Here is a 13,387-nt window from a genome sequence, read left to right as displayed (position 1 = left end):
ATATATAAAATGTATATATACTATATAAAACTTATATATAGATAAGGAAACCCAGGTCATTACTTGCATGCAAAAGAAAAAGAACAAGGATCAGATTTGCTCCAGTGCCTGGTGAGCCTCCACCAACACTCAGGACAGCCTCAGCAGAGCAAGTATGCTGGCTCTCTTTCCTTTTTTAACAAAACGAAGCTGCCACATGCAGACACGGAGTTTCATGATGCCTCAAACAATACCAGCAAACAGGGGCCTCAAGCAAGTCCTACTGACATACAAACAAGAAACCAGGAATCAGGATTTTACTGTTCCTGGAAATGCAGGCTCTGTGTATATTGAATATTTGCTTGATTTTTCAAGAGGAAACTTAACAGAAGGAGTTACCTGAGGAGTTCAGGGCAGAAAACAAGACCCCAGACAAAGGAGCTGGCAATGCCCAGCGGGTTTCTGTGCAATCGATCCTGGTTAAACAAGCACACACACACACACGTTTAAAGACTTGACTCAGGCAATGAAAGACTCTAATCACATTCCAGCTATTGGGCACACCAGGATAAATTCCTCTTCCATGGAAAGCTGTGGGTATCAAATGGGTTACAAGCAGAAGCATCTTGGTTTGTGATGTGCTTCTGCTGGAGAGCAGCATTGCTTTCTGCTGCTGAAAGACTTATTTACCTATTTAATAAATTTCATTCAATAATGTTTCTTTGGGGCAAGCCTGTTCTACATCTTCTGCGCCAGATCATATTGAACATTAGCAGCAATAAGGAAGGTAAATCTACTAAAATAAAAGTAGTACACAGAGAAAGGAAAATAGGAGCTAGTCTGAGAGATTTGATACTGCTAAGAGCTTTGTGATACAGACAAAGCTCTCTAATAGAGAGAAATTTGTGAATAAGCTTTCTAACTTCTTAAGAAATTGTTTTCACAACTGTTCAAACAAGTAAATACAGAAACATGAAAGAAAACTACAAGGAATTATTATTTCTACCCTGTCAGCTTTGGAAGAGGCATCTCTGACATGCCAGAGGAAGTGCAATCTGAAACACAGCAGAATGGAGAAGCGCTGCAGAGTTAACAGTGACTGAAACAGGTAAGATCATTAACTAAACTTCCAGGGACAAGACCACACAAGACTTTGGTAGGTTTAATTAGCTCAAAAGATGTATTAATACTGATGAAACACCTTGCTTAATTTTTTGCTTTGCAGCAAACTAAATGAAAACTACTATATAATTAGAAAATATCAAGACAAGCCAAACGTAGTTCCATCTGTTTGGCGTGTAAGATCTGTCTTGCCTTAGAACATGTGGGAAGCGCAAGACCATCAAGACTTATTATGATCTTCCAAAAGATTAAGAGCCACAGCAGCATTAATAATAGATGCCGAAAGATTCATTATACTCAAAATCATTTTAAGGACTAGAACCTTGACATTTGTAATAGTTCAACCTCATCTCAAAGCAAAACTGAAAATACTCCATGATATCTCAAAGTACTCTACTATACCTCCACATGCTACATATGTTTTGCAATGCAATCCAGATACAAGATGTGGAAGGGACAGCGAGCGTTTACCAACATTAAACATTAACTGGGCTTTAATAGCCACGGATAACACACAATACCTGGGTACAATTAAACCAGGTATCATTTAATGCGAATCATGTTAAGAGCTGTCATTCACATTTTCTAGAGTATTTAATGGTCCATCCCCTGTGCTGATGAAGTTGAAGGAGCTTTGCCATCAATTCATCCTGCAGCGGGACTGGCCTCACTCAGAGCAAGGCTTTGCTCCTCACCTGTGGGTCGGAAGGGGAGGATGAGGCTCACGTACCTGGCAGAATGAGGATGTCCACGAGGGGCTTGCAGTGATAGAGACCCGTCGCCATGACACAGTCTGCCCACAGCCCCTTGGATCCAAGCTCATCCATTTTCCTGCAGGTGGTGATGGTGTAGCCACAAGTCACCACCCAGTCATTGGTGGACGTTGCCACAATCACTCCAATCCACCCTACGAAACTGCAAACAACTCCGGCCAGATGCAGGCAGGTGGCCACCATGTCGGTCCCTTGGTCAGGCAAGCTGGACAGGAGAGCACCCGCAGGGGTTCAGCGAAGTCGGCCAGCGAGGTCCCTGCTGCGGATCCTGGCTGCTGGGACCTGCTGCAAGCTGCAAGCAGGAGGGACAGAGTTGGGTAGGATGAGGTCCCCGAGTCCTGCTGCAGGCACTCGACTGCCTCTGCCCAGCTCCCTCCCTGGGAGGGGTTAGAGCTGCCTCCAGCCCCATAACGCATGGGAGGAGCGAGCAGGAAGCCCCAGCTTCTGCCAGTTCATGGAGAGAGTCGGAGGGGAAGGAGGGTATGGAGAGGAGGAGATGCAGAATTACATCCACCCGTGCTCGAAAAACAAATCAGGCTGCTTTATTCAAATGTAAACAGCCTGACTATTTGAAATCTAGCATAGAGGGAGAAAAATAAGGCAGTGTTTTTGAGCTGAAGACAAATGATCACACTGATACCTCTTCATGGAAAGACAGAGCAAGAAACGTGGTGGACAGAGTTACTCAAGAGGTGGAATCTATCGTCTCATCAAAGCCACCAGCACAGCTGCAGTAAACAGTAAATTTTTTGCACTGCTGCAAAAAATGAGCCTTGGGTCTTTTCTGATGTTTTCAGTAACTGCAAAAATACATAGCACCCACCACTGCATTCTCTGCTTGTGCCTGAGATTTCAGAAGTATTAGCTAACACTCACAGAGTCTTAAATACGTTTGAACAGCAACTTATTTCCACTTTTAGGTGCTAAAATTTAAAATGAGCTGCTTAGATTCATTTCAGGTATAACTTTTTTGCCTACTTGATAGAACAAGAAACAGCCCACTTCAAAGTGTCAAAAGAAGAGAAACTTGTCATTCTGTATCAGGAGAAATAGGCAGGCTGGATATTTTCCTAGCTTTCTCTGTATTTTCAGAAACACATCTCTATGTTATCGGGTGCCAACACATCCCGAATGAAATTTCATCACTGCACATCATCCAGGGCTTCTGCTTTAGCGAAGGGCAGGGCCGGATCCCGGCAGATACAACGTGCCTGCAGAGACCACTAGCGGAGAGCAGCCCGCGCTGCACCGCGGAACGGAAAATGGGCAAGAAAATCCCAGAACAAGGACTTTGATTCGCTCTCAGAGCTGCTAGTGAGAACGAAATATTGGGAGCTACACTCCAGAATTAAGGTGCTGGGAATGAAATATATCCTGCTCTTCATCCAACTGTATTTCTTCCCCATTTTTTAGCAAATAAAGCGAGAAACATGAACAAGACCATCCTAAACTTCATTTGTCACATGTTCCTTAGATTCAAAATTCAAGGTCGCAAGGCCCCAGTTTTGTCAAGGCTTTGTCTGACCACCGGATTTACTACATAAATAATTGAAAATTTTTTAAATAAATAATTTGAAAAGGAGCTTTTATAATAAATATAAATCTAATTGTCTTCAGATTTGTTTTATATTGCTGGTTACTCCTTGTTTTTTTGCTTTTGTGGAGCTGTGCTGCCAGCCAGCCTTCCATTGACTTTCCTGATGTGATTCCACCTTCGGACATAGCTTATTCTTCTACTGCACCCACTGCAGGTGGAGCAAGCTGTTACTTACGTCCAACCACCACTTACATGTTGTCTAGGATTCAGTGCTAGATGATCTTTCTTCAAACAATATTCCTGCTTATTTATTATTCAGAGGATAAACTTGTCATCTCTCCATCGAAACCAATGTTGTTCCACTTCTTGGACCACACAATTGTGTTGGACAGATCACAGGTCATCTCCTGAATTTGGAAGGAGACGAGCTGTCAAATGAACACGTTTCTGCCCCTCCCCGCCGCTGGCTCAGTTTGCATTTCTTCAGTCTAACATTTCCTCCATCTAATTCCATAGCATTCTGTAGATAAAATATCTGTTGTCTGTAACAAGTATAAATGCACATAGCTTAATACTACTTTTTGATTAACACCAGGCTTGGTAATACTTAACCACTTTGGGATGACTAATCCCGACCTCTATCATCTGATGATACTGTCACCACACAGTCCTGCGGAGGTTAAAACCCAGGCATTTTATCTAAATCATGTTAACATTCAGATTTCTAATACACTTTGGCGTATTTCCTTTTTCTTCAAAATACCAGAAAGGTTTGCAACATCTTGATATCCCATTTCATCCCAAAGCTGAGACTAGAAGCCTTTTACATGGTGATAGTGCAGGCACACCCTAATGCACAAAACCTGACTTTTTAAATGCTGCAGGATAAGGATTTGCAGGCTGTGGACACATCCTCCTGTAATTCAGTCTCCAGCAGTTACGAGACCAACTCTTTAACCATAAAAGCTTCGTACACCACTACGCCTTCCTTCACAAATGCACTTGTCACAGAGCGTGCAGCAGTTCAGCTGACAAGAAGTAAATTTGGCACTTCCGTAGCTTGTATTTATCCAGCAGCTCTCGATCTGCTGCCCATTGGGCACAGTTTGAATTATTGCATCAATGGTAAAATAGACAAGAAACATTTATTATTTTGCCACTGTTATAAACTATACTACCAATATTTAAGTGAATATCAGCATGCTACAAGTGAACAACAATTCACGAGATCAACAAAATACAAAACAAAGAAACCGACCAGTTATATGCTAAAAAACCTGAAAACACTTCAGACAATATTCTTAAAATATGCCATTTTTAAAAGAAAGTGCTATACACGCATTTATTTAAGCAACCATGTGAACGCCTCAGAAATCAATCTTTTTACCCTGTCACTCAAGCAGTTTTTCTTTGATCAGCATTGTTTTCTCTGACAAACATGTGTTATGACAATTAGTCATACCCACACAAGCGATCAACACCCTATGACTTTTTCTCATGTAAGTGACTCACCTTGAAACTTTTCTTTGCAGGGTTCTTCAGCCCGATAGCTTCTTGGAAATACAGCAGTATAAAAATGTCACACCGGATGCAGAAATAAACAGGTTCAAGTGGTACAGCTAATTGTCAGTTTTCTTCCATACTACAGGCTAAGCTCATCAAAATATTACCAATTTCATCTTCATCCTGGTTCATGTCTCTCTTCAGCTGTAAAATACAGGCAAGTACATGAACATAGCTTATTAAGTGGAGCAAGCTCAACCTACATGGAAGATCCACTGATACACAGCTGACAGGAACAGCTCCCTCTTGTCTTCTTGCCTCCTTCCTTTATTCTTAGTTTTCTGCTGTTTAAGCTCCCTGATGGCAGACAAAAATGCCAAGTACTATAATCACATGACTTATAAAAACAAAGAACTCCTGAGAGTCACTGCAGGGCATGTTTTCCACCAGCAAATAAAGTATAATTCTCATTTCAGATTTAACTTTATAAATTTCAGCATTTCATATCCTGATGTGTGATTTTTACCTCGTTCATTACTAAGCTATTCAGGCCAGGTGTGAACAACTCGAACATTGCTAAAGCAGTCAACTAGCAACAAAACTTGTGCATCTGAGAACATGCCAAATTCGCCAAGTGGTCAGATTCACATGTATGAACACCAACTTTATGTCAAGATACACAGAAATCTTAGCATCGGTATCTTCACAGAGTCACAAGAGCTTTAGAAAAATGGACTTGTCATGAGGGAAGGCTACTGATCTTGTAGATTTTGCTAAAAATGCCCTTTAGAAAACTGGGGACCTGCTGCAGGCAGTGGGAGTTGTGCCAAGAAGTTTCAATGTAATCAGGTTTTAATTTACTGTAATCAGACTCTATCCTGCACAGAAAAGCACCACTGTTAAACACCTTCCAAACAGGCAAGTTTAGAAGTCAGTGTTGAAAAATACCACAAAGCCAAGTGTTCTGACATTACAGTTCTTTATTTGTTTTTGAATCCACAATCTATACAGGTATTTACAGGGCATGAAAATGGATAACAGCACAAAATACAATTGAGGTATAAGCTAAGAGCACAGTATGTCATGTTTCAATAAATATAATTCAAAATTTGTAAACTAAGTGACCAGATAGATGCATCTTGTTTACTAAAACCATATAAAATATTTGTTAAATCTCACGTGAGGTAGAGGACAGTTTTGTGTGTCATGTAATGCAACCACAGCAACTCCAACAATAAGACTGTACATCATTGGCAAAGTATTAAAAATTGTTGAATGCACTGATCATTTTTCACAGGCTTTGACTCTGGTTTCAGAATAGTCACTCAACCCGTTGCCTTGAGCCAACACAGACTCTGTTGTTTCGCAGTTACTTCCTGTAATTTCTGAAGATAATTATACTGGCATGTGAACATCAATAAACACTTCTGAGAGCGAGTATGAAAACACAAAAACAGATTTCATCAGTCACAGAAAGCAACATAAAGGCAACAAAGTATTTCAGACCAACTTTTTGTTATTTTCTAGAATTAGTTTAAATACATTACAGCTGTGCTTTCCTTTAAGTGAGGTATCTATATTTGAAGAAAAAAAATTCAATTGGTATTGTTACATGTAATCAATTTTCAAACAAAATTTTATATCATCTGTTTGCTGTGCTTGATGAAGTGCTTAAAACTCATTTTTCAAGGGAACCACTAACCCTGAAGAAAAAACAATTTCCTAAGCAATGGGGAGACACCACAAAATTGTCATGCAATTTGTAAGCAATAACTGCTTTCACAAAAGCTAAAAAAGGATGTCTTTTTGAAATGGAAATATGCAACAAATAGAAAATTGGACAAGCTTTCTGTAATGAAAACTGGTGAATACTCTCACTACAAATGTAATGAGCAAAAAGAAAACTGAAATTTGCCGCTTTCTGCTGCTTCTAGTGACAGCTTAGATAAACTACTGAAGTATTGCAAGCACAGATTAACAGGCAGGTGTAATTACGTCTTTTGCTGACTCCGCCACGTTATAGAAAACTCTTGTTTTGTGGATTACTTACATGAATTAAGTGCAGAAAAAATACAAAGTTGTTATCTTTACTGACAATCAAAATATATACTCTACAAACAAGTGACTTCTAGAAAGCTGACCGTGACAGCATTTCAAGGCCAACTTCATGACTAATGCTAGGAAAGTTTTCCAAAAATGTCATAACACATTCTAGCTATCCCCTCCCTCGATAGAAAACAAGAATGTATGAATAAAATGTTGTGACTTCTAAAATATGGGCCAAGCCTTATTTTTTCAGGCCACCAGTAGCTTTATGCTCCCATTCAAATTTTCCTACCACTAATAGCATTATGCCTTTACTATATACAAATGATTTTACACCTAAGCTATTAATATATTAAATATAGAATAAAATTAGTTTAAGAATGTGAAACATAACTACATTTATCTAAATACTCAAGCTAAACGATATGCTTTACAAAAACTAAAACACAGACTTAGTTAAGTTTGGAGATTTAGATAAAAATCTCTTTCGTCTCAGGATACACAGCTACACTGCGAACAGGAGTGCTTTCAGACTGCCAAAATTACAAGAGTTTTACTCTCTGAGCTCATATATTTTCTCGTTCATTAGTGTACAAAGCATGTAAAAGTTCTCTTCTAAACAAATGTAGGAGCAAACTAGATATTCACCTTGAGTCCTGCTCTGTTCCAAAAGGCGCTCTAGGTAGCTCTGATCTTGGTCGAGGTGTTTAATAATGCAATTTCCAAAATTACGGACAATTTTAGGATTTTTTTTCCTAAAGGCTTAATGTCACAAAAGTATCTGGTAAAACGATGTCCTGTCTGAAAGACCAGCAAGCAATAACCGAAGGCAAAACAAATAATACATAAAATGAGCATGCTATGACTAAAAGTGAGGACCCAGTGACAGAATTCATTTCTATCATTAAGTGTGCACTTAAGTGAGGGCCCTTAAGTGTGCCTTCCTAGTCCTGTATGAGGCCGTAAAATAAACAATTCAATGTAACTAGTATAGGATAGTGAAAAAAGGTCAACGTGTATTTGTCGTAGAACTTATACAGTAGTATTTACAATTTACTAAAAAACTATCTTTCAAAGACTGTGAACACACAAAATCTATGGCACATTTATGTATACATTATTACTTAAAATCAGTATAAAATTAAGTCTACACATATGAAAATTATTTATGTTAAGAGCCCAAAAGTAATATTTATGAATTTTAAGAGGATTACAGTAATTTAAAATGCATTCTAACTTCAGATTAACTAAATGCAATATTTACAAAGCTACTTTTATAGTCATTTTAATAAATGCCCCATTAGCTTTTTCAGCCATATGTTTTAAAACGATTCGGAGGCCTTATCTGCCGCTGGAATTGCTAAAAGTTCATATAACTGCTTGAGTTCTTTCCACAGTGAAAATATTCATACAAACTACGGCCACAAGCATTTTAATATTCTACAGCATCTGCCAGTTCTCATCTGCTGGCTGAGAGGTGGTGAAGTGCTGGCAGAGGCATAGGAACCTGGACTATACTCATACTTCACTGCAAATGCCACCACTGAAGGCCAACCGGTGGCAAAAGGGGAAATCTGAGCAGAAGTCACGTAAGATGGGCAAGACCTAAATGGAAACAGAATATACAGTATTCTAACATAGTCATCCCATGAGGATTCCATACATTCAATGAATACTGTGGTAAATTAATTACTGCAGCTGTATTAAAGAAGTCTGTATGGCCTTATATACACTGACAATTGAACAAGTCTGGTTCAAAACACTGATACTGAAAAGCAACCAGAAATTACATCTCTAGATCCCTTGATACTACCTTGATGAAACTTTTCAGTTTCCCAGGATGGTGTTTTCTTACTTGCCCATCTAACTAACCCAACATACGTTCTGTCAACCAAGTTGGACTATTTCCAGCTCCATTTCTTCAAAACCACGCTTTTATCAACATTCCTGCCTACTCTTCCTACAACAATGTTTTTGGTGGTTGTGACAAAAAGACATTCATTGCGTTTTTAAAGCAAGCGGTGCATACGCAACCAGAATCATCCATACTCGGGATCTCTTCTTCCAAGCCACCACCATGCTGCAAAGACAGGCTTTTTAGTTTTCTTTTTTCTTTAAAGCAGTAATTTAGAGTTGAAGAAGGAAAAATAAAAAGCAGGGTCCTCTTTTCTGATCAACACTGACAAAAAAGTTCAATATTTTTTAATCTAAACTGCTATAATGAGCAGCCTATATATGACACAGAGTCCACAAACAAAATTATACACAGCTATAAAAGAATCATCCCATGACTCCATGACATTTAATTTACCACCTAATTTCTCATTTGATTTAAAGATATGTGCAATTTTATCTTTCTCTGTGATATTCAGTCCTGTTATACCACTAAATGAGAAACAAAAAACTCAGAAGCTTTCAGTTTTACTAGTTCAGGAAAGGAAAAATAATCAATGTTGGCTGTTACTAGTGGTTCCATCCAGAATTAACTGAATTATTAAGAGAATAATAAACCTCAAAAAGAGAAGCTAAATCACAAATTAGAATTATATAATGAAATACTAGAGCTACTAAAATATTCCTAGTCACTGACATAATCAGCTAACATCTGTCAGCTGTACCATACTTTTTGGAGAGAAGTGCAAAAAAGTGTTTCTTCATCCAACTTTGTAGTCATGCTTTTAATCCACTAGGAACCAGACTTCGGAAGTACTCAAGTAAATATTATATATACATAAAACAGTAATTCTGTACAATTACACATTTTCAAATGTTATAGCTTAACAAACATGCTGTATTTCTTGATTCATGGTAACATTACCATGCCGTTCAAATACAGACTATCAGAATTATTTTCAAAGTGCTGTATTTCAGAATTTTATTTTTTAAGCTATTATCGCAATGTCAGTTAAGGCCTGTTCTATGTCATGAAAGAAAAATCCACACGTTGGCAAGAAACTCAAAGTGTGGAGGTTGAGGGTACAAAAGAAACTAATACATATTTTTAGTAAGTATTATTTTTCTTGAAAGCATTACTATCTGAAAACCATTTAAGTGGAGCTTTCTCAGTTTCTAGAAGGAAGAGCCCCACCTTTAAGCCTTTTAACATTTCTTTCGTATCTATTACACAGAAGAAAACAAAAGAAAATACATGAATTTTTGATTTCCAGATTCCATTGTAATTGCAAATTTTTTAATTTACAAAAAAACCCCTAATGCTTTCTTCTTCCAGCACTGCAAGCAAATGCTGGCTCTGAAACTCTCTAGATTGATAACAAGTTGTTAAATTAGAAAATAAAGATCAGCTTTCACACAATTAAATTACGGGTAAAATTCACGCTGATAAATCACTTCTGATGATCAATCATCTATCATTGTGGCAAATTTTGAGTGTTACTTTACAGACGAAAACCTGACTTTACTCTCCCCAGTTGAAGAACACATAATTCTCACTGAAACCCAAACTATTTTTGACCTTGAAGTATTCAGAATTTTTTTAAATGTACTTTTATAAATGGATGTGCAATTGCTAGCAAAATAAAGATCACCACATAGATTTTAACAGACAATGTTAAAAGGTATATAGAGTCCTCAAGACTGCATTAGAAATAGACAGAAACTGGTCACTCTAAATGAAGAGTTTCGTATTTTTCATTGCTTGAGAAAAACACCAGTAGAAATAAATGCAGATTTTCATTGGTTAGGAAAATCTAAAAATGTGTACCTATTTATTTATATATATATATGTATATCTTCTTCTGGACTTGTCTGAGAAATAGAAATCTGTAGAGAATACTTTTTCTTATCACACAGAAACTGCTCACAATTCATTAAAAACCAAAACACCCTGTTTGAAGGACGCAGTCTTACTCCTTCTTCCAATTTCTATTTTCCTTTTCCGTTTTTTGAAGATTTCAAGATCTGTAGCTTCAATTCCTTTATCATCATCTCTAATTTTTCTCTTGCTTCTCGTTCTTGTCTCAGTTCATCTTGAAGCTCTTGTCTATCTGCCTCTGCATGATCCAATCTCTGTCTCAATTCTGCTAGCTGTAAAGTAAGAGAGGAGAGACACATCAAATTTTAGCAAATTTATTTGTAAATGTCAGCTTTTCATTTCAAGATGCTACTGATGACCACCCTATGCATCAGATAAAAATATTTCAGTTCAACAATATTTATCAGTTCATTTTCTAGAATTATCAAGAATTATGCAATTACCTACTACACCATTAGCAAGTGACATCAATATGCAACGTTGCTTAAACATCATACTACTAAAAAATGGGAAAGTCTAATTTTTAAACATGTAAGTTGTAGTTACATGAACTTTCACACTATATGTATTACTGAAATAAATCTGTTAGTAAGATCATGATGATGTCTGCGTCAGATGTTTCACAAATCCCAGAATAAACAGCACTTTTTCACTTCCCATATCCATTTCCCTTACCTGACAAAGAATTACTTCTTTATTTCAAAGCCTGAGTACATTTCTAGAACAAGCACAGCCACCGACACTGTTTTCTGATACCCTTTATTACAGAGGAAACAGAATTACCAGAAAAGGCATTCAGAAAATCCTGAACATAGCTGTCTGTGCATTTATATGTGTGTTCAAATATAAACATGAGTCCACCCAAAACTTCTTGAGACATATTATGTGTTTAAACACAGAAATTAAATTAATTTTTCATCTTTGGAGTACAATAAAATTCTAACTTCAGCTACAGTGTCATCAAAACTTATTCACTGAATTTTTCAAGGGTAGGAAAGTTATTATCAAATTGCTTGTATGTAGACTACCAGCAGTTATAAACAGGGAGGAGACGGCCAATCAGTTATCCTCTCTACCACTGATTTAAGGGGTTATTTCTTACTATAAGATCTCACAATCTAAAAAATCCATCTGCCATAATGCTATGTATCTGTCTGATCTAAATCACCACTAAGCATACATGTCACTGAAAATGAGGGAGACAGTTAACGAGGATGAAAGCAGCAGGAGCATACAGGATCACTGATGTTCACCAATTGCTATAAAATGTACTGGGCAAAGAGAAAGATCACATTTGGTGGGCTTCCATCTCCACTTGGATAATCAGAAACATTTAAACAGTTCTTCATACAATCAGAAATATTTAAGCAGGTCTAAAGACAGCAATAGGCTATTAACGCAAGTCTTCTGACTCCACTACTTCGACAGAGTGAACTGGTGCAGCATGACAATGCCTGCTGCCTGCACGCTGCAGTGGGTACTACGTAAGCACATCTCTGAGTTTTGATTCCCAGCTCTAAGGAAGGGTTCAAGTACGGGTTATACTGCATTACTGTGCATGACAGGGTAAACCAAGAATTAAACTTGACAATTTAATGAAGTCAAAAAGGGGGAGAAGTCATTTAGTGCATCTTCAGACAGACCTAGAAAGAAGAACTTTAACTAGCTGCAAATCCCAAATTATTAATTTTGTTAAAATTAATAAGAGGGTTCCTCCCAGTCCACAGTTCTCAAGAGAGATAGGGCAGCCAGGGCAACTGCTTCAAGAAGACATCAGATCAAGGCTTTTTTAAAATGCTATATACACAGCTTGGGGAAGTTACCTGTTACCTCTGTTTAACTCAGGTACTCCTGACAACTGCTTGGAATCTAGGGTCCAAAATCTATTGTAAGATGTCATAAATGGAGAAAAAGGTTCAAATTATGTGCTGCAAATAGCTCTACCACAAGGTAATAACAGAGTAAGCTTCCATGCAAGGAACATACTTAGTTTTTAAAGTCTAACTTCAGAAGAAACAGTCAACCAATCTCCTTGGGGAACAATCTATGTTTTTACCCTGTAAAAACAGTAAGCTACGCCAGCCATATAAAACACACTATACACGATTATCTTCATAAATTAGAACATGTTGTTACTTGCAGTAATAGGGCTTGCACCAGATGTTTAGTAAATCTGGCCTTAGTCAGAGAGGATTATTTCTGGCAGCAAAGGCTAGGAATCTGTGGAGTGGGATGTCATGAAATTAAATTCGTGAGGATTTATGATGCTAGTCTCTGCCCTACTACCCAAAAATACCTAAACCTGTCTCTCAAGTACTGCCTGTTTCTTAGTTTGAGACACTAAGAACAGGAAATATGCAGAGCTATGACAAATGACCACAAAGCTTTACTGAGCTTAAGTTTCAGATTTTGTTTACTTAAAAAAAACCAACCTGTGTAGACTAGTTCCCAGTGTCACAGTACAAAATACATCACTACACATTTAATCAAAATGGCAACTGAGTTAGAAAAGGGGTATTCCAAGGCACCCTTTGCCATTAACTGGATTTTTCCCATTGGAATGACATGAATAACCTCCAACATGAAGAAAGCAATAGTAAAAGGTAAAAAGAAAGAAAAAATATCTCCATAGGTTTTGACATATGAACCCAAGAA

The 13,387-nt window shown here is 37.7% G+C and overlaps 2 protein-coding genes across 3 annotated transcripts in view; both read right to left on the bottom strand.

Moving 5' to 3' along the window:
• Positions 1–1,831: 1,831 nt before the first annotated feature.
• Positions 1,832–2,057, bottom strand: CLDN11 (claudin 11; the record flags this gene model as incomplete). Its single annotated transcript, XM_010179931.1, has 1 exon — positions 1,832–2,057. A coding segment is annotated over exon 1 (226 nt), but the record flags the coding sequence as incomplete, so codon positions are not given.
• An 8,523-nt stretch (positions 2,058–10,580) lies between these two features.
• Positions 10,581–13,387, bottom strand: part of SKIL (SKI-like proto-oncogene) — a 12,715-nt gene continuing 9,908 nt past the window's right edge. For both annotated transcript variants that reach the window (XM_010179929.1, XM_010179930.1), the window contains exon 6: positions 10,581–11,004. In XM_010179929.1, coding sequence (XP_010178231.1) covers positions 10,843–11,004 — 162 coding nt within the window. In that variant the 3' untranslated portion in view covers positions 10,581–10,842. The remainder of the gene's footprint in view (positions 11,005–13,387) is intronic.

This window comes from Mesitornis unicolor, unplaced genomic scaffold (genome assembly GCF_000695765.1).
Source record: "Mesitornis unicolor isolate BGI_N332 unplaced genomic scaffold, ASM69576v1 scaffold8072, whole genome shotgun sequence".
Taxonomy (NCBI): Eukaryota; Metazoa; Chordata; class Aves; order Mesitornithiformes; family Mesitornithidae; genus Mesitornis; species Mesitornis unicolor.
The sequence above is the reverse complement of the archived record's forward strand: the minus strand, read 5'-3'. Positions and strand labels throughout refer to the sequence as shown.